The 25784-nt window shown below is 44.4% G+C and overlaps 2 protein-coding genes across 5 annotated transcripts in view; one reads left to right on the top strand and one right to left on the bottom strand.

Annotated features, from left to right (window-relative positions):
• Positions 1-13839: 13839 nt before the first annotated feature.
• LOC128057573 (proline-rich protein 2-like) lies at positions 13840-15400 on the bottom strand. The gene is made up of 2 exons (XM_052650031.1): positions 15392-15400; positions 13840-14865 (listed from the first exon to the last, which is right to left on the bottom strand). Exons 1-2 carry the CDS (start codon positions 15398-15400, stop codon positions 13840-13842), a joined length of 1035 nt encoding a protein of 344 aa, XP_052505991.1.
• Positions 14235-25784, top strand: part of ZMYM2 (zinc finger MYM-type containing 2) — a 64994-nt gene continuing 53444 nt past the window's right edge. For 3 of the 4 annotated variants that reach the window (XM_052649941.1, XM_052649940.1, XM_052649938.1), the window contains exon 1: positions 15426-15481. In XM_052649941.1, the coding sequence (XP_052505901.1) occupies positions 15459-15481 (23 nt within the window). In that variant the 5' untranslated portion in view covers positions 15426-15458. Of the gene's footprint in view, positions 14319-15366; positions 15482-25784 lie in introns of those variants that run through there. The other variant, XM_052649939.1, reaches the window with a different exon arrangement.

The following is a 25784-nucleotide window of genomic DNA, read 5'->3' as shown; positions in this document are numbered from 1 at the left end:
CAGGGAAGACTGTCATGGTGCATTCCATGGGATCGCAAAAGAGTCAGACATGTCTGAGCAACTGAAAAACAACAAATAAATGAACCACATCTTCTGGCATATTTATTCTTAAAAGTTTTATTCTAGCAATCATCCTATGATATTGCTCTGCAACAGAAATATGTAAGTAAGTTTCAACTGAAAAATTTATATGCCCATAAAACAAAGTGTTACAATTCTTTAATAAATGACATATGGATTTAATTGTTAACTCTTTGATTAAACCAACACAAAGTATTACACACTTCAATTAATATTTTATAAAAAGTAGGACTTCCTTGGTGGCTAAGTGGTAAAGAGACACGAGTTTGCTCCCTAACATGCCTCGCAGCAACTAAACCCATGTGCCACAACTGTTGAGCCTGTGCTTTAGAGCCTGGGAGCTGCAACTGCTGAGCCCAAGAGCCATAAAACCTGTGCTCTGCAACAAGAAAAGCCACAGCCATGAGAAGCCTCTGCACTACAACCAGAGAAAAAGCCCACACAGCCACCAAGACCCAGCACAATCAATAAAGAAATAATTTTAAAAATTTATAAAAAGTAGAATTTTATATTAACACTTACTTAAGGTTATTTTTGCTACCCCACGCCTGAGGTCAGGGGCAGCGGCCAAGAAGAGCAACCCCACTTCCAAGGAGTGGTGGCTGCACGGGCGCAGGAGGGCTAAAAGGAGCTACTCCATGTTCAAGGTCAGGAGGGGCAGCTGTGAGGAGATACCCCTTGTCCAAGGGGTATCTTGGACGGCTGTGCTTTGCTGGAGCAGCCATGAAGAGATATCCCACTTCCAAGGTAACAGAAACACAAGTAAGACTGTAGGTGTTGTGAGAGGCATCAGAGGGCAGACACACAAACCATAAACACAGAAAATTAGTCAGTCTAATCACACAGACCACAGCCTTGTCTAACTCAATGAAACTAAGCCATGCTGTGTGGGGCCACCCAAGATGGCCGGGTCATGGTGGAGAGGTCTGACAGAATATGGTCCACTGGAGAAGGGAATGGCAAACCACTTCAGTATTCTTGCCTTGAGAACCCCATGAACAGTGTGAAAAGGCAAAATGATAGGATACTGAAAGAGGAACTCCCCAGGTTGGTAGGTGCCAATATGCTACTGGAGATCAGTGGAGAAATAACTCCAGAAAGAATGAAGGGATGGAGCCAAAGCAAAAACAATACCCAGTTGTGGATGTGACTGGTGATAGAAGCAAGATCCGATGCTGTAAAGAGCAATATTGCATAGGAATCTGGAATGTCAGGTCCATGAATCAAGGCAAATTGCAAGTAGTCAAACAGGAGATGGCAAGAGTGAACGTCAACATTCTAGGAATCGGTGAACTAAAATGGACTGGAATGGGTGAATTTAACTCAGATGACCATTATATCTACTACTGCGGGCAGGAATCCCTCAGAAGAAATGGAGTAGCCATCATGGTCAACAAAAGAGTCCGAAATGCAGTACTTGGATGCAATCTGAAAAACGAAAGAATGATCTCTGTTCATTTCCAAGGCAAACCATTCGATATCATGGTTATCCAAGTCTATGCCCCAACCAGTAACGCTGAAGAAGCTGAAGTTGAACGGTTCTATGAAGACCTCCAAGACCTTTTAGAACTAACACCCAAAAAAGATGTCCTTTTTCATTGTAGGGGACTGGAATGCAAAAGTAGGAAGTCAAGAAACACCTGGAGTAACAGGCAAATTTGGCCTTGGAATACGGAATGAAGCAGGGCAAAGGCTAATACAGTTTCGCCAAGAGAACGCACTGGTCATAGCAAACACCCTCTTCCAACAACACAAGAGAAGATTCTACACGTGGACATCACCAGATGGTCAACACTGAAATCAGATTGATTATATTCTTTGCAGCCGAAGATGGAGAAGCTCTATACAGTCAACAAAAATAAGACTGGGAGCTGACTGTGGCTCAGATCATGAACTCCTTATTGCCAAATTCAGACTTAAGTCGAAGAAACTAGGGAAAACCACTAGACCATTCAGGTATGACCTAAATCAAATCCCTTGTGATTATACAGTGGAAGTGAGAAATAGACTTAAGGGACTAGATCTGATAGATAGAGTGCCTGATGAACTATGGAATGAGGTTTGTGAGACTGCACAGGAGACAGGGATCAAGACCATCCCCATGGAAAAGAAATGCAAAAAAGCAAAATGGCTGTCTGGGGAGTCCTTACAAATAGCTGTGAAAAGAAGAGAAGTGAAAAGCAAAGGAGAAAAGGAAAGATATAAGCATCTGAATGCAGAGTTCGAAAGAATAGCAAGCAGAGATAAGAAAGCCTTCCTCAGCGATCAATGCAAAGAAATAGAGGAAAACAACAGAATGAGACTAGAGATCTCTTCAAGAAAATTAGAGATACCAAGGGAACATTTCATGCAAAGATGGGCTCGATAAAGGACAGAAATGGTATGGACCTAACAGAAGCAGAAGATATTAAGAACAGGTGGCAAGAATACACAGAAGAACTGTACAAAAAAGATCTTCATGACCAAGATAATCACGATGGTGTGATCACTCACCTAGAGCCAGATATCCTGGAATGTGAAGTTAAGTAGGCCTTAGAAAGCATCCCTATGAACAAAGTTAGTGGAGTTGATGGAATTCCAGGTGAGCTCTTTCGAATCCTGAAAGATGATGCTGTGAAAGTGCTGCACTCAATATGTCAGCAAATTTGGAAAACTCAGCAGTGGCCACAGGACTGGAAAAGGTCAGTTTTCATTCCACTCCCAAAGAAAGCCAATGCCAAAGAATGCTCAAACTGCCGCACAATTGCACTCATCTCGCACTCTAGTAAAGTAATGCTCAAAATTCTCCAAGCCAGGCTTCAGCAATATATGAATCTTGAACTTCCAGATGTTCAAGCTGGTTTTAGATAAGGCAGAGGAACCAGAGATCAAATTGCCAACATCCATTGGATTATCAAAAAAGCAAGAGAGTTCCACAAAAACATCTATTTCTGCTTTATTGCCTATGCCAAAGCCTTTGACTCTGTGGATGGATCACACTAAACTGTGGAAAATTCTGAAAGAGATGGGAATACCAGACCACCTTACCTGTCTCTTAAGAAACCTATATGCAGGTCAGGAAGCAACAGTTAGAACTGGACATGGGACAACAGACTGGTTCCAAATAGGAAAAGGAGTACATCAAATCTGTATATTGTCACCCTGCTTATTTAACTTCTATGCAGAGTACATCATGAGAAAAACTGGGCTGGATGAAGCACAAGCTGAAATATCAATAACCTCAGATATGCAAATGACACCACCCTTATGGCAGAAAGTGAAGAAGAACTAAAGAACCTCTTGATGAAAGTGAAAAAGGAGAGTGAAAAAGTTGGCTTAAATCTCAACATTCAGAAAACTAAGATCACGGCATGTGGTCCCATCACTTCATGGGAAATAGATGGGGAAACAATGGAAACAGTGACAGGCTTTATTTCTGGAGGCTCCAAAATCACTGCAGATGGTGACTGCAGCCATGAAATTAAAAGACGCTTGCTCCTTGGAAGGAAAGTTATGACCAATCTAGACAGCATATTCAAAAGCAGAGACATTACTTTGCTAACAAAGGTCTGTCAAACCAAGGCTGTGGTTTTTCCAGTGGTCATGTATGGATGTGAAAGTTGGACTATGAAGAAAGCTGAGCGCTGAAGAAGTGATGCTTTTGAACTGTGGTGTTGGAGAAGACTCTTGAGAGTCCCTTGGACTGCAAGGAGATCCAACCAGTCCATCCTAAAGAAAATCAGTCCTGAATATTCATTGGAAGGACTGATGTTGAAGCTGAAATTCCAATACTTTGGCCATCTGATGCAAAGCGCTGACTCATTGGAAAAGACTCTGATGCTGGGAGGGATTGGGGGCAGGAGGAGAAGGGGATGACAGAGGATGAGATGGCTGGATAGCATCACCGACTGGACGGACATGAGTTTGAGTGAACTTTGGGAATTGGTGATGGACAGGGAGGCCTGGCATGTTGCAATTCATGGGGTCTAAAGGAGTTGGACACCACTGAGCGACTGAATTGAACTGAACTGAAGGTTATCCTTTAAATTCTTGTTTTGATTTCTTCCTTAACCAATTTTTTTTAGGAGCAAGTTGTTTAATTTCTGTGTAAACATTTTTCTCGATTTTTTTTAATGTGATTGATTTCTGGTAATAGTTTCATGCTGTTATGGTGAGAGAAGATGCTTGGCTTCAGGGAAGATGGCTCCGAGGACCATGCAGGGCAGGACTGCACAGCTATCAGGTGAGAGCCCCGGCTCTCACAGGTGGGGTGCTGTTCTGGCCCCTAAGACCAGAGTGATGCAGAGGAAGAAAGCTGACCTGCTTCTGCCCCTCACGTCCACTAACCCCAGCCAGCATTCAACTAACAGCACCCTGAGCAGAGCACAGGGCAGAGAGGAGCTAGTGTGGCCCCCCGGGGGAGCAAGCGAGGGAGAAGGGCCAGCGGCTCAAGAGAGGACAGAGGGTCCTCTGGTCCACGATGGATGGTCGGGGAGGTCTGCAAAGAACCAGGAGGGCCCAGTCCTCGCAGGATCCCGGTGAAAAGGGTGGTGATAGATGGTTCGGTCTGCCATTTGGTACCTTCCCATCCTGGAGGTGGTCTCCAGCGGACTCTCCCACACCCGCACCCGCCCGAGAAGGGCCGAGCCCCGACTACCAGGAAGGATCGTCGTGGAGGGAACAGAAAGGCCCTCGGCTGTCAACCCGCCCGCTGGGGAGGGCGGACCCGGAGGAAGCCGTCTGTGGGGTGCAGCTCGGGGGCAAGACTGGGGGTCCGTGACCTAGCCCGGGGCAGAAGGCGTGCGAGAGAGATCCAGGGTGCAACCTGAAACCGGAGGTTTGGGAGCGGAGCCGCCACCCCTCACCTGGGATCCAGCCGCTCACCACGCGTCCAGACGCGTTTCAACCCCCGAGGCCGCGAGGTCACCGCCGCCCGGGACCCACGAAGCTCCGCCGCCACCGCCCCATGGTCGGACCTCCCCAGGTGTCCCCTCCTCGGCTCCCCCAGTTGTAACACCCTCGCTCGCACCCCGCCCGCTGTCCCCTTCTTTCCTGCTCGGCCCCCTCATGTCCCCCTTCGTCCCCCAACCCCCGCTTTCCCCACCTCGTCCCCCAAGCTGTGACCCCCCCCCCGCTCTCCCCCCGGGCTGCTTCCCCCGTTAACCACCCCCTCCGGCTGTCCCACCTGGCTCGCCTTCTCAGCTGTCTCCCCCAGCTTTCCCCTCTCTCGCCCCCACAGCTGTCCTCCCCGTCCGCTCCCCTCAGCTGTACCCCGCCCCCCCACTAGCTCCCCGCCCGGCTGTCTCCCCCTCCGCTCGGCCCCCCAGCTGTCCCCCGCGCGGAGCTCCCCCCAGCGCGGCCTCGGCCTCCGCGGGGACGTCCAGGAGACCGGGAGACTACACTACCCCCGCACTCGGCAGCCCTTCGTCGCGGCTTCCAGCTTGGCCTGGGCGCCTCCCTCCCTCTTCCAGCGTTAGGTCTCCCTCCACCCGCCTCCGCTGGGGGGTCCTGCAGTGCGGGCTGCGCCTTGTCCTGGGAGGCTACCCGGAGCCCTGCCCCGTTGTCCACGCGGCCAGGTACCTCCCCCCAGGTCTTATTTCTGGGACACTCGGGCAACTGGATGGTTATCGATAGACACCTGGGCAGCCTGTGCTGTGCTCTGTCGCTCAGTCGTGTCCGATTCTTGGCGACCCCACGGACTGTACCCGCCAGGCTACTCTGTACATGGGATTCTCCAGGCAAGAACACTGCAGTGGGTGGCCACGTCCTTCTCCAGGGGATCTTCCCAACCCTGGGCAACTGGACGGTTATCTATAGACACCTGGGCAACTGGGTGATACTGTCTACGCTCCTGGGCAGCTGGGCCGTTACGTATAGACTCTGGGGCAGCTTGGTTAACTGGAAAATAAGGGAAACAAGAACAGAAGGAAAGAAAATCCGCTTCACTTTTTTTTCATACTGGGTTATTTCTAATATTAAAAAGAACTGTTGTGGTGTTATATGAAAATAATTAAATTAGAATAACAGTCATTTGTATTCAGAAGCATTTATGTTTTTGTTTTTGTTTTTTTTTGCATTTATGTATTCTTAACTGCTGTTTTTCGGAGAAGGCAATGGCACCCCACTCCAGTACTCTTGCTTGGAAAATCCCATGGATGGAGGAGCCTGGTAGGCTGCAGTCCATGGGGTCTGGAAGAGTCGGACACGACTGAGAGACTTCGCTTTCACTTTCATGCATTGGAGAAGGGAATGGTAACCCACTCCAGTGTTCCTGCCTGGAGAATCCCAGGGGCGGGGGAGCCTGGTGGGCTGACGTCTATGGGGTCACACAGTGTCAGACACGACTGAAGCGACTTAGCAGCAGCAGCAGCAACTGCTGTTTTTCCACCTAACTGCTGTTTTCCAAGTTTGTGAAAAAAGAAAGTAAAAAGCATTTGTAAGTAAAATGCTCAATAATATTTTACTTATAAATTTTGGACTCTCTCAAAAAGTCAATCAATTCAAATTAGGATTAATTTCTTGTTCTATTTAGGATGCCTCCAATCAGCTGTCCTTGTTGATAGAGAGCTTCTATTTTTTAAAAAAAAAATGTACTTATTTGCCTTTACCAGGTCTTGGTTGCAGCATGCAGGATCTTCAGTTGTGGCATGTGGAATTTAGTTCTCTGACCAGGGATTGAACCCCGGTCCCCTGCACTGGGAGCATGAAGTCTAAGCCACAGGACCTCCAGGGAAGTCCCTAGCTTGTATTTTTTGGTGAATCTTCTCATCTATTTTTGAACAAAATTGATCAGATTTGCTAAGACTTTGATATCAGAAAGTCTTTGCATATAAATTTCAAACTAGCTTCTCAGTCAAAGATTTTTGCCTCCCCTGCCCCCTGAAGTTAGGGATCTTACTTCCCTCACCAGGGATCGAACCCACACTGTCATTGGTGATAGCACGGAGTCCTAACCACTAGATCACAGCGCAGTCCCTTCCAAGTCTTGGAACCTCACACCATCAGTCCCCTCTACTGACTTCACAGCAGAGGCTGGCCTGGCCCAGACCACTCTGGCCATCCTCGAGCTAGCCTCCCAAAATGCTCAGGGTTATCTGCTTAACATGTACCATGTCAGTTTCTTATCACCTTTTCACTTAAAAACCATCTTTATGGCTTCTCCATGACTTCCCTGGTGACTCACACTGTAAAGCATCTGCCTACAATGCAGGAGACCTGGGTTCGATCCCTGGGTCAGGAAGATCCTCTGGAGAATGGCAACCCACTCCAGTACTCTTGCCCGGAAAATCCCATGCATGGAGGAACCTGGTAGGTTACAGTCCATAGGGTGGCAAAGAGTTGGACCCGACTGAGCGACTTCACTTTCACTTTCATGCAGTAAAATAAAATCCAGACTCCTCAGCAGGGCTACTAAACCCTCCTTGAACTATACTCTTGCTGGCTCTCCTGGCACCTGTGGTGTCACCCCTTCACTTGACCCTCTACTGTCTACCCGAGTCATCTCCAGATCTTAGGAGGATGAGCTTAATTCTTATTTTTCCTGCTGTCTAGAATAGAATAATATTTCCCTTGTTATTCTTTTTTTTTCCCACCTTGCAAACTTTAAACTTTTTATTTTGTATTGGGGTAAGCTGATTAACTGTGGTAGTTTCAGATGGGCAGCAAGGGAACTCAGCCACACATATCTATATATCCATTCTCTCCCAAATTCCCTTTCGTCCAGGCTGCCACATAACATTGAATAGAGTTCCATGTGCTGTACAGTAGGTCCTTGTTGGTTATCCATTTTAAATATAGCAGTGTACATGTCCATCCCAAACTCCCTGTCTCTTTCCTCTCATCCCCCTGCCCCTGCTCCACAACCATAAGTTCATCCCCTAAGTCTGTGAGTCTCTTTTTGTTTTGTAAGTAAGTTCATTTATATAATTTCTTTTTAAAGTCCACATATAATTGTGTTGGAGAAGACTCTCGAGAGTCCCCTGGACAGCAAGGAGATCAAAACAGTCAATCCTAAGGGAAATCAACCCTGAATACTCATTGGAAGGACTGAAGTTGAAGTTCAAATACTTTGGCACTTAACTCGAAGAGCTGACTCATTGGAAAAGACCCTGATGCTGGGAAAGATTTAAGGCAAAAGGAGAAGAGAGTGGCAGAGGATGAGATGCTTGAATAACATCACTGATTCAGTGGACATGAACTTGGGCAAACTCTGGGAGATAGTGAGGGACGGGGAGGCCTGGTGTGCTGCAGCCCATGGGGTTGCAAAGAGTTGGTTACGACTGTGACTGAACAACAACATAAGAAAGGTCCTATGATATTGCTCCTCCTCTGTCTGCCTCCCCCTTGTTATTCTAATAGCTGCTCCTAGAGCAGATCTCTTTGGGCTTCCCTGGTGGGTCAGCTGGTAAAGAATCTGCCTGCAATGTGAATGACCTGGGTTTGATCCTTGTGTTGGGAAGATAACCTGGAGAAGGGAAAGGCTACCTACTTCAGTATTCTGGCCTGGAGAATTCCATGGACTGTATAGTTCATGGGGTTGCAAAGAGTAGGACACAACTGAGCGACTTTCACTTCACTTTCAGGGCAGATCTCAATGGAAAGACCACTTGCTCAAAAAGGTGTACCATGGTCATTAGTACAGGTCCTGTACTAGTGGAAGTCATTAGTACAGACCTCGACAGGTCTCCAATGGTACTCCCTAATAACCAGCTCTGTTCCCTTACTAGCTCTCCACTGTAATTACTTTATTAATTTCATAGATTCTTTGTTTGTCATGTCTATCTAATCCAGGGTAGACTATACGCTCCCTGAGGCCAAGGATTGTATCCGTCTTATTCTGTGTTCTAGCCCTCACACTTATCATATTATCTGGCATAACTTAGACACTCAGTTAATATCTGTGGAATGAATGAATATACAGGTCTTAAAAATTCCATATTATGCTAACAACAATGACTAATTTTTGTTACTACCACTAAGCATTAGGTTTTTCTTACTCAATTTTATTGAAGTAGAGTTGACTTACAATTTTGTGTTCATTTCTGCTGTACAGCAAAGTAACTCAGTTATATTTATACATATTCTTTTTCCTCTTCTTTTCCATTATGTTTTCTCACAGGATATTGAATACAGCTCCTCACTAAGCATTAGTTGATAAAACTTTTCTGTCTTATCAAACTTGATGACTCTAACACTGGTTATATTTCTTATTTCTTTATTACATTTAAAAATGATGATTGAATTCAAAATTAGTTTCTTATCAATACAGCTATGGTGTCTCAAATGCATTTCCCACTAATTGTTTTATGTCACATCACATAAAAAATAAGCTTTTTTTTTTTAATCTCCCTACCTGTCATGAGTATACAGCCAGTCTTGGTCCTGCTTTTCCATAGGTGGGTTCTTGGACTCGATTTCTGTCTTAGAGGCAGAGGGAAGTCAAAGTACAAGTCTTTCATAGCTACATATTTGTCTCCACTGTATGCATCTCATCTTAAAATCTTTTTATTTATCTGACAACAATAAAGATGATGACTCTGTTCTCAAGGACAATTTTATTCTTCTAGGTATCAACAGGTTTTTTTTACTGAATCTCTTTTTCACTTCTATATCACATAATAAAAAATGAGCAAGATATACTTCTTAAGGATGATATAAATTTTTGAAAACATTCTGTGGAAAAATACTGATACATCAAAATGTTAACAGCAAGTAGAAACCACCTTGCTGTTACACACCTATTAAGTGGTGAGAAACCAGAACACTGAAGGCACCAAATGCTGATGAAGACATGGACATCAGGAACTCTCCTCATTACCAGAGGAGATGCAGAAGTTCACTGTGAAGACAGTTTCTTACGAAACTACACATACTCTTAACATAAGATACAACAGTCATGCTCTGTGGTATTTATCCAAATTAGTTACAAACATATTTATAAAAGACCCTGAACATGGATATTTATAGGAGTTTTATTCATAATTGCCAAAAATTTGGAAGCAACCAAGGCTTCTTTCTGTGGGTGAAAGAATAAATAAATGTGGTATGTCCAGACAATGGAATATTACTCAGCACTGAGAAGAAATGAGCTATGAATCCACAAAAAGACATGGAGGACTGTTAAATGCTTACTGCCTAATGGAGGAAGTCAATCTAAAAAGGCTGTTTACTATATGATTCCAACTATATGACATCCTGGGAAATATAAGACTATGGACAGTGTAAAGGTCAGTGATTGGCATGAGTTACAGAGATGGAGAGTTAAATAGGTGGAACACAGGATTTTTAGGGGAGTGAAACTATGCCAACATGCATTTGTTAAAACCCATAGAATGTATATACTAGCATAACCTTTGTAACAGAAGTGAACCCTCATGTAACCTGTAGACTTGAGGTGAGAGTGTTGGGTCAATGCAGGTTCATTCCCTGTAGCAAATGGACCACTTTAGAGAGGTCGCTGATAGTGGAGTGGGCTGTGCATGTGTAGGGCAGTGGGCCCATGGCAATTGTGTATTTACTGCTCAGTTTTGCTGTGAACCTAAAACTGCTGGGGAAAAGCATATGACCTGTTACCAGGAGCCAACCTTGGGTGAAGAATTACAGGTAATTTTTTTTCTTTTGCTCTTTTTGCACTGGTTTTCCAATTTTTGTTGTCGTTATTGTTTGCTTTTTGTTTTTGTCACTGTGTGTTTGTTACCTATGGAAGTATGAAAAATATTTTTTTTAAAGTATGCTAAACTAAAAGTTGTTGGATTTGCTTAATTTTTGATCTCAGTCTCTTAGAGAATTGTAACCTAGTACAGAAACTCAAAAAACAATAGTTGATAATATAAGGAACTCTTAAATGGGCAAAAATTAAGCTTTAAATAATTATTTTCAGCTAATGATTTTATGAAAATCATATAATTTGATTACTGGAAATGACCTCCATAATCAGGATACAGTTTTCTTTTTAAAAATTTGCTTCTACTGTAGTCAGGACCTCTAAAGTTTAGAAGGCAGTTGGGTGGGCAATGATGCCTGGGAAGTAAAATGAGAAACATGGTGGGTCCTTGCATTCCAGCATGGGGGAAAGTGTATACATATATATATGTAGTAAATATACTGGGTTATTTAATAATTTTTAAAAAGCCACAGGAACTGAGAGGAAAGCAATGTTCATAATAAGTTGGGAAAGTGAGAAGAGATGGAGGAGACATTGGGATCCTGAGGGATGAAAAGACTGAAGAGACAAGTGGACTTTTATTCAAGGGCACATTATGTACAATTCCTTCATTTTATTGACTGAGATACTGAGGCTCTGGAAGGTCTAGGGTCACAGAGCTGAGGAATGGTGGAGTCACATCCATGTCAGTTCTGCATTCTCGTCCAGATCAGAAGAGAAGGAAACTTTCTCAAGGGTTTGAGTGGCCAAACAAGTATTTAAAATACAAGTCCTCTGCTCAGATCTTCATGTTGCGTTCTTGCAAAGCTTAGTCTGCTTTTGTGATTAGCACAGAATAACACCGCACACACACACATTTTTGTAAAAGCCTTCTCAAGTTATAATTTCATGCGTGTGTGTGTGCTAAGTTGCTTCAGTCATGTCTGACTCTTTGCAACCCCATGGACTGTAGAATTCCATACCATATAATTTATCCATTTTTTTCAGTGCATCCATTTAAAATGAAAAATTCAATTTTTTTTGCATATTCAGAGCTGTTGTCCAATTATTACTACAATTTGCTCCAAAAAGACGCTCCCTACACTTTAGCTATCATTCCCTACCTCCCCAGGCCTAGGGAACTAACCTACTTTCTATCTTTATAGATTGCCTTGCCTGGACAAGTCACATAAATAGAATCATACAATGTATAGGCTGGCTTATTTTTCTTAGCATAGTGTCTTCAAAGTTCATCCATATTGTAGCGTGTCAGAGCTACATTCCTTGTTATTGCTGAGTAATATTCTATTGTATGGATCTACCACATTTGTTTATGCATTCATTAGTTAATGGACATTTCAGTTGTTTCTACGTTTTGGAAATTACAAATAATTCTGTTGTGAACATTCAAATATTTGTTTTTATAAGTGCTTTTCTATAAAATTAAATGTAGCTTTTATTTAAATTATGACACAAAATGTTTTCCCCCATTTTCAAGTCTCCACTAAAATTCTCCGATATCATGTAGGTAATCTAGTGAACATTTTCACAGACAAATGGATTTGAATGAAGACAAAATGTGACATATATACTAATAAGCAATTATTACTCTTGTTAATTATAAAACAGCAATAGTTAGATAATTAGTGTCAATATAGAGCTTCCTTAAATTAAACGGCATGCAGTAATCCAATCTGTCACTAAAGTCTGTGACAGAGCTTATTTGGAAGTATCTCTACTTAAGAATCCCAGGGACAGGGGAGCCCCGGGGGGCTGCCGTCTATGGGGTCTCACGGAGTCGGACACGACTGAAGCGACTTAGCAGCAGCAGCAGCTACTTAAGCCATATAATTATAAACTCAGTGAAGAGAAGTTATTGCAATGGTTTGTGGTTAACAGAAAGGGGATGATGTAAGTTTTCATGGACTGATTACAATGTTATCGCGCATTTTGTAATAGCGGACGTTTCTGTCGTGAAAACGGTGACGTGAAGAATGTCAGTGTAAAACGGTACTGGGTAATACACATAGTCTTACAAGGATATTTTGTTTTTACTGAAAACTGAAAAACTTTATAATTAAGAAATAAAATGCAGAAAAATAAATGGTACCATTTTGAGGAAGTGGGTTAAAATGCATATTTAAATGCGTATCTTCCAATTTAAATAAAGACCAGTATATTCATTACTTGATTTATACGCAATGAAACTTTCTACTAGACTGTGCTCCTTAAGTAGCGTCTCTTAAAGTTGTCTTTTCTGAGACCTTCATGGATGATTATAATTTCATTAGAAAGTTCATGTTGTCCACCATCGTGTTGAACTTTAAAGTTGAACATCACGCGTCTGTTTACACTAGCAGGCGGTGTGTGCAATTAGGTCCACTGTATCCATCCATTTACGCCCCAACGGCGCCGGCTGCAGTCCCACCGACGGCCGCCAGGGCGGCCTCCCCGCCCGCCTCCTACGTGGAACCTCCGGACCCGCAGAGCCCGTGACGCGCGCCCGGGACGTAGGTGTAGACGGCGAACAAAAGCCGAGCCCCGCGGCCCAGGTGGCTCCTCGGTAGGAGCTCGCTCGGTCCCGCCCGGCAGGCCTCGCACCTGCGCACCCTCCTGCCCCGCGGCCTTGTACGCCGCGAGACAGACGAGCGCAGAGGCCGGGGTCCGGCGGGCCCGGCCCAGCCCTTCCGACAGGCGGGCGCCGGGATCGAGGACCCGCAGTCGCCTCCATCTTGACCGGCGGAGGCGGGAGCGGCGTCCGGGCCGGACCCCGTCACGTCGGCCAGGCCCAGGTTCGCAGCCGGCAGCGGGCGCCGTCTCCACCGCGGGGCCCAGCCCCGGCTTCTTGGGACCAGTCGGAGTTGCCCCCAGTTCCCCCCGCGGCCCCGACAAGATGGAGGACGTCGTCTCCTCCCTCAGCCATGACGGGAGCGGGGGACGCCTCCCCACGGGGCTGAGGAGAGGGGAAGCGCCTCCAGCCCTAGGAGCGCGCGGGGCCCCGCCGCCGGCCTTCCAGACCCCTGCTCCCGCCCCCTTCGCCGAAGCCCCTGCCCTTCCAGCCCTCACGGGGCTCCCAGACACTGGACAGGGAGGGCTTGGGGGACATCGAGGCCGCGGCGCTCCTGAGGAGGCGGCGCTCATAGCCGTTGCGAGGGCAGGTGGCCCGGATCAGGTCTTCGGGCCGCCGGGGCCCAACAGCGCCCAGCCCCAGGGGCCGAGCCGCGGCCGGTGCTGCGGGAATCGGAGTCGGCGGCCCGACCCTGACGGGCCGGGCCACGGTGGGGGCGGGGAAGGGGGGGTTGTATGGAATGGAGGCGCGGGGGTGTGGTCTGCGGCTGACGGACAGGGCATCGGACCACCCCCTCAAGGGGGGGTCCTGAAGGAAGGCGGACGCAGCCAATGGGCATCCCCGAGGCGCCCAGGCCGCCCTCCCCGGCCGCCAGTGAGGGCGCAGGGGGCGGGGCCTGCCGGGTCGGGCCGCGCCGCCGCGGCCGCCGCCTCCGCCTCCTCACCAGCGCTAAAGCCGGGACTGGACCGAGCGGAGTTGCGCGTGTTGCCGAAGGGGGGTGGGCCGGGGGCGGGGAGGTTCGTTCCGCGGAGCCGCAGCCAGAACCGGGTGAGGCTTGTCCCCGCCGTGTCTCCAGCTCAGGGCCGCCGACAGTGGGGGTGGCCGGGAGCGGCGCAGCCTCCGGAGGCGGAGGCGCCGGGAGGCGGAGATGGGTGAGGGCGGCCTCCGAAGCCTCCCACCGACCCGGGACGAGCGCCCCGCGGCGCGGCCGCCGTCGCCGCTGCCGCTTCGGGGCCTCAGGCTGCCGGCGGCTCCGCTGATGTCCCAGGCGCGTTGGCGGGCGGCCCGCGGGCTGCGGGAGTGCGGGCGCGGCCGCGAGGGCGGAGTGAGGCAGCCGCCGGCGGCGGGGGTCGCCCCGGGCCGCCCGGGGCGGGGGCCGGCTGTGGGGGTCGCGCTGTGTGGGGGTGGGGTGGGGTGGGTGGGGGAGGGGCGCCTCCGTGGGGGCTCGGGGTCCCGTTAGCGTTCTCCCAGCGACAGCGCGAGGTCCCCGAGTTTGAGGGCGAGGGCGCGGGCCCCCCGCGCCGGTCCCCTCCTCGGCCGCCCCGGCCCCGGCGCGCGCGCGGCTCGGCTCCGCACGTATTGTTTGGCTGGGTCTCTAATGGCGGACGGGGAGGCAGCGCTGCCGGTCGCCGACTGCGGGGGGGCAAGTCTCGGGCCCGGGGCAAGAGCCGGGGGCACAGGCGGGGGGTTTCCGCCCCGCGGCGACGCGCGCTCCCCCCAGCCCGGCGTGGGTGCGGGCGCGGCAGAGACGGCGCTGGGCGGGCCGATCCCGGGGATCGGAGTCTCCGCTGGCGTCGAGGCTGCGCTCGCCCTTCCCTTACCCCTCCCCCTCCCTGAGCAGGCCTGCTGCCCTCCGCCTCCTCCCCCCAGGGTTTGCCTTTCACGTGGGTTTTGGTCCCAAATAAAAATTTTATGCCGTTTTGCTCTACTTTACGTTGGAGGGGATTGTTGATGCCTGGCTAGGGAGCAATAATCGAAGGTCCGAACCTCCTTGACCTCTTATTCCGTTCTCTGCCTCCTTCTGTTGGAAAAGACTTGGTTCTTCCACCTGGTTAGATGTTGTTGATCCATTTTTTCATTTTTTCTCTTATCCCAGGACCAGGAGTTGAATTCATCCCTACCTGGTGCATCTTTGGCTGAGCGTGAGGAGGACAACACCCCGATTGTGAGTCTTTCGCCCCTAATTTGATGCTCCTGGAAGACGTTGGCAGGTTAATGTAGGGCCTCGGCCTGGGGACCGGTGCGTCCCCGTTGTTTTGAGGGGGAGGAGCTTTCCCCTGGGTGGCACTGCCCCCGGGGCGCAGCCTGGATAATGGCTGGTGAGGCAGCTGGGAGTGGGCGCTGCTGTTTGCACCGCTGCAGAGAGCGCTCCTGCTGCAATACCAACCTCAGCAACCAGACGACGGGCTCCTGCCGCTGCTCACGTTACCCGGGAGGAGGGGTGGAGGAAGGAGGGCATATTGCTGGCGCCCTCTAGAGTTCCAGGGTGGGAATTGAAGTCGTTTCGTTTGACGCCTGGTCTGCAACCATCTTTTAACACTTTCTCTTCCTTTTCAATGGAGAATTGATCGAAAGGGTTTGAGAAGCAGAAAGGCAGATTTAGATCTGAGTGTGTGATGTAAAACATGAATTTTGACTCTTAGGGTTCATGAGTTGGTGGATGTCTTTGACGTGTTTGCTTAGGAAAGGCGTGAGGCCCCCTCCTCCTGTTGTCTTACTTTATCACCTAGTTCCCTGCTCTGGTTACTCTTAGCCCCAAATCTTTCGTGATGCTTAGTGTTTCCTTGAGTTGTTGCTGACGTGTTACCTGAGAGTAATTGTTTAATGCTTGCAATTTGTCGGTTTTAAAGTAGCCTTGTAATATGCTAGACAGTAAGGTAAACATAACAGGTCATTTTCCATCCGTTGTAATGAGTTACAAAATATCAGTGAAGTTACTGTTCTGGACACATCTCTGGAGCCCACTGATAGTTAACTTGCAGATCTCTGTCAAAGGTGAGTCATGAGTATGGTCGCTTATACTTAAATATTAAGTCTCAAATGGGCCAAAAAATAATAGACGATGAACACAAACTGAGTACTGATTGTGAAGGATGATGTGAGGATGGCAACTTGTATTAAGCAAATACCGCTTTAGGCAGGTCCCCGATACTTTCATGTATTATTTCCTTTAAGGAAATCTTGGCAAATGGCCTGCAGGGTCATAAAAATAGCATGTATTGAGCCTGTATTGTATGCCAGCATAAGTTTGTGTGTTTTTTTTTAAGTTACTATGGCAACTATCAACTTTATGAGGGAGAACAGTATATTGAACCTCTGTGTACCTATCATTTACATTCTATAATTATCAACACATGTCCAGACTAATTTTTAACATATTAAATAATTTAATCTTTATGAAAACTTAGTGTTTTTATTCCTAATTCTTAGAGGAGGAAATAGGCATAAGCAGATAACCCAGGCAGTAGTATTCGTTTAAACAGGATTTGAACTTAACCAGTTTTGGTTACAGGCCTGAGTTCAGCAGCTGCGGTGTCCTGTTTCATTTGTAAATTTTCATTTATTTTATTTATTTATTTTTTAATCTTTGGGCCACACTGAGGCCTATAAGATCTTAGTTCCCTGATAAGGGATCAAACCTGTGCCCCCTGTATTAGCAGTGTGGAGTTCTAGCCACTGGATTTCTAGGGAAGTCCTTTGTGTTGTCCTGTTTTAAAGTATATAATATGCTTATTTCACAAATATAGAAATTGAAAAAAACTGGAAGTTACAATCTTTTCAGCCTGTATTCCTTTCCTGGAGACCAGTGGGTAAACAAATATGGAATGTTAAATCTTACTGAATACCTTTAAGAAAAAAAAGTAGTACCGCAGTTGTCAATTAGATAACTATAAGATAATTATTTGACTGCTTTTAAACTAATAGGGTCTATTTGAATCAGAAATAATATACTCTCTTTTTTTTCAGTGTGTATGTGTGCAATTTAGTGTCTATTTCTTAAATACTGTAACTTAAAATGAATATAACTTCTGTAATGAGTTTAAAGGTCTTTTCAGGCATTAAATCATTCAGATATAGTGGATCAGGGATTAGATCTTTCAGCTATCAATAGATGGGTAAAGCTTATATTATCACCACATACTTTCCCAAAAGATTTACCATTCTAAAATTTTTCTTTGTACTTATTTGTGATGTTGGTGGAGGAAGGTTAATTGGTTAAGTACACATTTGCAGATGAGGACATACAAAATGTATAATCAGGACTTGGCTGTAATGTCAACATATGTATACTAATGAAAGCTAAGATTCTTTCAAATACAGTTGACCCTTGAACTACATGGATTTGAATTGTGGGTCCATTTATGCCTGGATTTTTTTTAATAGTGCTGCATATGTTGGATCTGCTGATATGAAGGAACTCAGCAAAAGGGAGGCCCAACTATAATTTATACACGGATATACTTTTTTCTGACTGCGCTGTGCAGCATGTGTGATCTTAGTTCCCAAACCAGGTATTGAACTTGTGACCCTTGTGGTAGAAGCTCGGAGTCCTAACCACTGACATCAGGGGAGTCTCACTTTTTGAAGGGATGTGGTGGTGGTTTTCCTTAACGATTTAGCTCAGAATTAAAAATCTTCTACTTTTTACTGAAAAGCATCAACTAATGGTGCTTTAATGCACCAGGCAAAAAGATAACCTGACAATTTTAAATTCACTTTGATTAAATCAAAGTTCTTTATTACATGTGAATTTATCGTGCACTTAATGTGAGTTAGGTACCTTTAGTTGTACTTATGAAGTATTTTGATATTTAAAAATACTTCACGTTTATGGTACCTTCTTTAGTGCATCCTTAATAGTATGTGTTCCTCCTGCTGTCCTTTGTCAAACAGTTGAGGGAAAGGGAGAGTGGCCCTGCTTTTCTGAGTTCTCCTGTAGGTTCTCTTGCGCTGGACTCTTGTACCCCATGTGGTGGGACAACTCTGAATATTCAGATGTCACACCGATACTGACAGTGAACATTTCAGACCTTTGTGTGGTTTTGGAGCTTGACATACCGTCTTTGTACAACACTGTTCCTATTTTTAGAAGTTTTATTGTATGTTGCCCTTGTTTGAGGTACAGAGTGCCTTACTAATGCATTTGAGGCAAAGTGAATCTTTACCTTTAGTCAGATGCTGTGTTGTAACTGTGATGAAAAGAATATATATGCATGCTGGAGCTCTGTTGTTGTCAAAAGGTGTGGTATAATTAGAAATTTTGTATCTCTATTTAGGCATTCATATCTGTCTACTGGCAATATTATTCATGCATATATTATTGAGTAACACTTACTATAAGAGAACATTGACGTGTTCACCTTTCATGTTTTATTTAAGCAATGCAAGATGAGCCTAAACCCAAATGCTTTCTCCCATTGGATTAACAGTATTTTATGTAGGGCATTTTAAGTTAGGAAGCAAGTATGCTGAGACAATGTGTTGATTCCATGTATCCCATTTTTTATTTCAGTTGGTTAATTTTCTTCTATTCCTGTCAGAGCACAAATTGGGATTTTAGAATTGAACAGAACTTTTAAGATATTCCCTGGTGGCTGAGATGGTAAATAATCCGCCTGAAATGCTGGGGACCTGGGTTCGATCCCTGGCTTGAGAAGATGCCCTGGAGAAGAGAATGGCTACCCACTCCAGTAGTCTATCCCAGAGAATTCCGTGGACAGAGGTGCCTGGCAGGCTACATACAGTCCATGGGGTCACAAAGAGTCAGACAGGACTAAGCCACTTTGACTTTCACTTTAAGATATTCAAATCTCAAAGTTCTTATGGACAGCTCCAATATGTAAAAACTATAAATTGTCATTGAGAAAGTTACTGTTGGGTAAATAATTTTCAACTATGAGGCTCTGGGTAATAATTGTAGTTTTTAATTTTTTATTTTGATTGTTTACCTGCAAAAAAAATTGTTTTACATAATCAGAATCGCTAATTTTTATATGTGCAGCTTATTTTTTAAACAAGTCCATTTGTAATCTTAGGTTTCTGTTATTAAAATAGTACTGAGAAGAGAATTTTGAAGACCAGCACCAAACACTTAACTTGGGGTAACAAGATAAGTTGGTGATCTTAAAGTGTGTTAAAAGTTGGATTACAACACATTTGAGCATATCTGTTGTTTTATTGCATATTTTAAGATGTATTTTTTGGATCAAGTTTTACACAACACTTGAAGGACTTTGTAACTGCAGAATAAATTTTTGTGTACTATTGACGTCTAGGGGATTCCCTAGTGGCTCAGAGGGTAAAGTGTCTGCCTGCAATGCAGGAGACCTGGGTTCGATTCCTGGTGCGGGGATCCCCTGGAAAAGGAAATGGCAGCCCACTCCAGTACTGTTGCTGCTGCTGCTGCTAAGTTGCTTCAGTTGTGTCCGACTCTGTGCAACCCCATAGATGGCAGCCCACCAGGCTCCGGTCCCTGGGATTCTCCAGGCAAGAACACTGGAGTGGGTTGCCATTTCCTTCTCCAATGCATGAACGTGAAAAGTGAAAGTGAAGTTGCTTAGTCATGTCCGACTCTTAGCAACCCCATGGACTGCAGCCTACCAGGCTCCTCCGTCCATGGGATTTTCCAGGCAAGAGTACTAGAGTGGGTTGCCATTGCCTTCTCCGCACTCCAGTACCCTTGCCTGGAAAATTCCATGGACGGAGAAGCTGGTAGGCTACGGTCCATGGGGTCACAAAGAGTTGAACACGACCGAGCGACTTCACTTTCTTTATTGAAGTCTAGAGTTGTAGTGTGTAGCAGTTGTTGTTCAGTCTCTTAAGTCATGTCAGACTTTACGACCTCATGGATGGCAGCACGCTAGGCTCCTCTGTCCTCCACCGTCACCCAGATTTTGCTCAGATTCATGTGCATTGAGTGGGTAACGCTATCAAACCATCTCATCCTCTGCCACCCCCTTCTCCTTTTGGCTTCAGTCTTTCACAGTGTCTTTTTCAGTAAGTCAGCTCTTCACATCAGGTATCCAAAGTATTGGAGGTTCAGCATCAGTCCTTCCAATGAATACTCAGGGTTGATTTCCTTCAGGGTTGACTGGTTTGACTCTCAGGAGTCTTCTCTAGCACCATAGTTCGAAAGCATTAGTTCTTTGGCATTCAGCCTTCTTTGTGGTTCAGCTCTCACATCCATACATGACTGTTGGAAAAACCATAACTTTGACTGTATGGACCTTTGTTGGCAAAGTGATGCCTCTGCTTTTAAATATGTTGTCTAGGTTTGTCACAGCTTTTCTTCCAAGGAGTAAGCATCTTAATTTCATGGCTGCAGTCACTGTCCACAGTGATTTTGGAGCCCAAGAAAGTAAAATCTATCTGTGCTTCCACTTTTTCCTTCTGTTTTGTTATGAAGTGATAGGACCAGATGCCATGACCTTAGTTTTTTGAATGTTGAATTTTTAGGCAGCTTTTTCACTCTCCTCTTTCACTTTCATCAAGCATCTTAATTTTATGAAGAGGCTCTCTAGTTCCTTTTCACTTTCTGCTATTAGAATGGTATCATCTGAATATCTGAGGTTGTTGATATTTCTCCCAGCAGTCTTGATTCCAGAATGTGATTCATCCAGCCTAGCATTTTACACGATATACTCTGCACGTAAGTTAAAAAAACAAGGCAACAGAATACAGCCTTGTCATACTCCCTTCTTAATTTGGAACCGGTCAATTGTTTCATGTCTGGTTCTAATTGTTGCTTCTTGACCTGCATACAGGTTTCTTAGGAGACAGGTAGGGTGGTCTGATATTCCCATGTCTTTAAGAACTTTTTCACACTGTGATCCACACAGTCAAAGCTTTGGCGTAGTCAGTGAAGCAGGTGTTGAGGTTTTTAAGTTAAGTATTTTAAGTAAGATTGTGATGCATAGCTAGAGGTTTCAGACAGAAAAAAGTTTATAAGGTCCCTCAAGATTTGTATTTTTAAAATAACATTATGATTTTTTTCATTCTCAGCATACTACTCATTTTGCATATATACTATTATCAACAATTGACATTTTGGGAACTTCTTTTGTGGTCCAATGGCTAAGACTCCAAGCTCCTAATGCAGGGGCTCAGTTTGATCCCTGGTCAGGGAACTAGATCCCACATGCTACAACTAAGACCCAATGCAGCCAAATAAATACATAAATAAGCAACTGACATTTTTGATAATCTCTTTCCTTATGTTGCCAGGGTCTTCAGCAGATTAATGTGAGTTGTACTGACCAGTATGTTAGGCTGGTCCACAAGTCTCAGTTCTGTGTGGTGGTGGTAGTGCTAGTTCAGCAGAAGCGTGAGGAGCCTGTTTTCAGCAGAGTGAGGTCAGGAGGAGCCTTAGAGTGTCAGGGCCAGGGCATGTACGCACATCCTCAGTCCTGTCTGACTCTCTGCCACCTGCGTGGACTGTACTCGCCCAGCTCCTCTGTCCATGGATAGTGATTCTCCCACAAGATACTAGAATGGGTTGCCATGCCCTTCTCCAGGAGATCTTCCCAGCCCAGGGACTGAACCCAAGTCTCCTGCTTGACAGGCGGGTTCTTTTCCACTGAGCCACCTGGGAAGCTTGATACATTAACTTCTCCCAAATGGCAAAGATTGGAGGAGGGGTAGATAAATGGTGAAAGGGAGTTCAGATGACTTGGATGTGGGAGTAGGTGGTTTGGGGCTTTGAGACACCTCAACTGAGATGAGTTAATCAGTCTGGGCATTGAGGTTTTATTTAAAATCAGGGGAGTGGATGAGATCCCCAGAGAAAATTAAAATTATTTGAAATTATCTTGCAGTTAAAGTTTGACCCTATGGAAAAGAAGAGATTATTCCTTAACTTGGAAATTCTACACTCTAGAGGTAACTTGAATCAATTAATTGATTTATTCATTTATTTACTAGATCAAAAGAGATTATTTTTTAGATGCTGGCATAGCCCTTGAATGGATTTTAATATGTTAATTAAATGATTCCTATCAGCTTCTAAAACCAGAGTAGCATTGTCTCATATCTGATAAAGGTATTAAAAGAGATTTTCTTAAAAGAGATTTTGTGGCTAGATGGTAAGCAACATGAAGTCATAATCTGTGTTCATCTATCATTGATCTCCTGGCTCCTTTCCTCACTTGCCCAGAGATGAGTAGTAGTACCAATTTAGTGTGTATTACTCTAAATCCTTCCTGGGCATATATTAACATGTACCTGTAATAATAAATTATATGTGCATGTTGAAAACATGTATGCTGTATGCCATACTTTGGCCACCTGATGCAAAGAGCCAACTCATGGGGAAAGACCCTGATGCTGGGAAAGATTGAGGGCAAAAGGAGAAAGGAGCAGCAGAGGATGAGGTGGTTAGATAGTATCACCAACTCAGTGGACATGATTCTGAGCAAAGTCTGGAGATACTGGAGGACAGAGGAGCCTGGTATACCACAGGTACTGTCCATGGTGCCTCAAAGAGTCAGACACAGATATGACTTAGTGAGTGAACAACAATAAACAGCTATATACATCTTCCTGCATCTTGGTTTTTTTACTTAGTAGTATGTCTTAGACATTTTTCTGAGTTAGTATGTAAGGATTTCTTTTTAAAATGCTGTGTGGCACTTAATGACGTGCACTTTTTTAGCAGTTCAGATATTCTGTTGGTGGACATTTAATCTATTTGGGTTTTTCTGTTATTTACAGTGCTGCATGAAATATATATAAAGTAGTTCCTTTGGGTTCATGTGTGTTTTCTCTGGGGGAGATTCTGGAGAACCAGTCAGCATGTGGCTCCGTGGTAAAGAACCTGCCTGCTAATGCAGGAGACAGAGGAGACAGGGGTTCTATCCCTGGGTCAGCAAGATCTCCCGGAGGAGGAAATAGCAACCCACTCCAGTATTCTTGCCTGGAAAATCCCAGGACAGTTGAGCCTGATTGGCAATAGTCCATGTGGTCCCAAAGAGTTGGGCATAACTTAGTGACTGAACATGCATATGTGCATATTACATACATGTTTGTATAGACACTGCCAGATTGCTTTCCACTGGACCACAAAACTCACTGCCCTTTCTACTAGTTTTTCCATGTTCTTGCCAACACTAAATATTATCAAATAAATAGTTAAAGGTTTGTCAGTTTAATTTGTCTTCTTCCTAAAGTATGGAATATACACATTATATAGCATGTATCTTTTTCATATTTTTGCACTTTATTGTGTTTCTTTGCTATGTAAACATTTTATGATGTAATGGGAAAAATCCATTTCACTATTGCAAGCAATGGGAACAACTGTAACAAATATGCAAGAATTTTATGAAGGAAATTGTAAAATAATACAGTAAGACATGCAAGAAAACCAGAGTGGACAGATTTACATATATCTGAATGGGAAGACTTGAATAATATAAAAGATTAATTTATTTTGTCTTCAGATATGTCTAAATTCAATGAAATGCTGACTAAATCCCTTAATATTGATAGATACATATGGTACCATACAACAATGATTAACTATAGAGAAAATATTTGGATATAGTATACCTAGAGTGGCACTGCCGAATTTTATGGTAATTCCATTTTTCAATTTTTTGAGTAACCTCCATTCTGTTGTCTATAGTGGTGGCACCTTTTTACATTTCCAATAGCAGTGCACAAGGAATCATCGTTTCTTCAATCAGCTAACCAATTTCCCTTCACTAATATTGTTACTTTTTGTTTATTTTGATAGTAGCCATCCTGATGGATGTGATGTCTTTCCTGGTTTGATTTGCATATCCCTAATAACTGATTATGTTGAACATGATTAGAAAGAATTTGAGAAAAAACAGTGTTAATTCTTCTTTAAATGTCTGGTAGACTTCATCTGGTTAGTCCTGATTTCTTTATTGGGAGATTTTTTGATTACTTATTCAGTCTCTTTGCATGTTATAATTCAGATTTTGTGTTTCTTCTTGAGTCAATTTTTGTAGTTTGTGTTAAAAATTTACCTGTTTTTAAAATTTTTTTATTTTGGGTTGTCCAGTTTTTCGGCATATAATTGCAAAATTATATTCATTCATTTCTATAAAGTCACTAGTGATACCTTATTAATATTTCTGATTTTTTTAAAACAATTTTATATTTGTTCTGCTAGTCACATGTCAATTTCTTTCTCTTTTGGTTGCACTGCTTGTTTTGTGTAATCTTAGTTTTGGACCAGGGATCAAACATGGGCCCTGGCAGTGAAAGGGCAAAGTCCTAACCACCCGACCACCAGAGAATTCTCTTTGTTTCTGATTTTAAGAACTTTGGAGAGTTTTTTCCTTGTCAATCTAGCTAAAGGTTTGTTAATTTTTTCAAGGAGCCACATATTTGTAATTTTTTGTTTCCTCTATTTTTTCTTTTATTAAAATTTTTTTTTCATTCCCCCCCCTTTTTATTTTGTACTGGAGTGTGTGTGTGTGTGTGTGTGTGTGTGTGTGTGTGAAGTTGCCTCAGTCGTGTCCAACTCTTTGTGACCCTATGGACTGTACAGGCTCTGTCCATGGGATTCTCCAGGCAAGAATATTGGTGTGGGTTGTCATGCCCTCCTTGAGGGCGTCTACCAGACCCAGCAATCAAACCCATGTCTCTTATGTCTCCTGCATTGGCAGGCAGATTCTTTACCACTAGCGCCACCTGGGAGGCCCTTCCTTTATTTTTCTGTTCTTTGTTTTGTGTATCTGTGCACTGATCTTTATTACTGCATTCTTTCTGCTAGTTTTAGTTTATTTAGCTCTTTTTCTGATTTCTTAAGGTGTAAACTTTATTGGTTTGAGATTTTTAATGTAGGTGTTAATAGCAGTAAGTTTTCTGCTGAGTAAAACTTCCGCTGCATCCCTTAAGTTTCAATATGTTGTGTTTTTGTTTTCTTTTGTCTTATGATTATTTTCTTATTTCCAAAGTTTCTTTTTTTAATCAGGGCTTTAAAAATTATTTATTTATTTTTGGCTGTGCTGGCTCTTTGATGCTCTGTGGGCTACTCTCTTAGATGTGGTGCTTGGGCCTTCTCTCGTTGTGAAGTACAGGCTTTAGGTGTGCAGGCCTCAGTAGTTGCTCTAGAGCTAGGCTCAGTAGTTGCTTTGTGGCTTTGTGTCATGTGGGATCTTCTTGGATCAGGAATTGAACCTGTGTCCCATGTATTTACAGATGGATTCTTTACCATTGGGCCACTGGGGAAACCCTCTTGTAAGCTTTTTTGACTTAAAGTTTATTTTGTCCAATATCCACACATCCACTGCATTTCTCTTTTGGGTATTATATACATGGGGTATCTTTTCTATCCTACTTTCAGCCTCGTTGTATTTTTTTTTTATCTAAGATGAGTCTCTTCTAGATAGAATATAGATGGATCATGTGTGTCTTTTTATCCAGCCTAAGCTCTTTCAGTAATTTAGTCTATTTACATTTAAAGTAATTGTTAGTAAGGAGTAAGGAGAAGTTTACGTCCACCGTTTTGTGACTTGTTTTCTGTTTGTCTTAAATCCTCAC

The sequence above is a fragment of the Budorcas taxicolor genome, chromosome 12, assembly GCF_023091745.1.
Source record: "Budorcas taxicolor isolate Tak-1 chromosome 12, Takin1.1, whole genome shotgun sequence".
Taxonomy (NCBI): Eukaryota; Metazoa; Chordata; class Mammalia; order Artiodactyla; family Bovidae; genus Budorcas; species Budorcas taxicolor.
The sequence above is the reverse complement of the archived record's forward strand: the minus strand, read 5'-3'. Positions and strand labels throughout refer to the sequence as shown.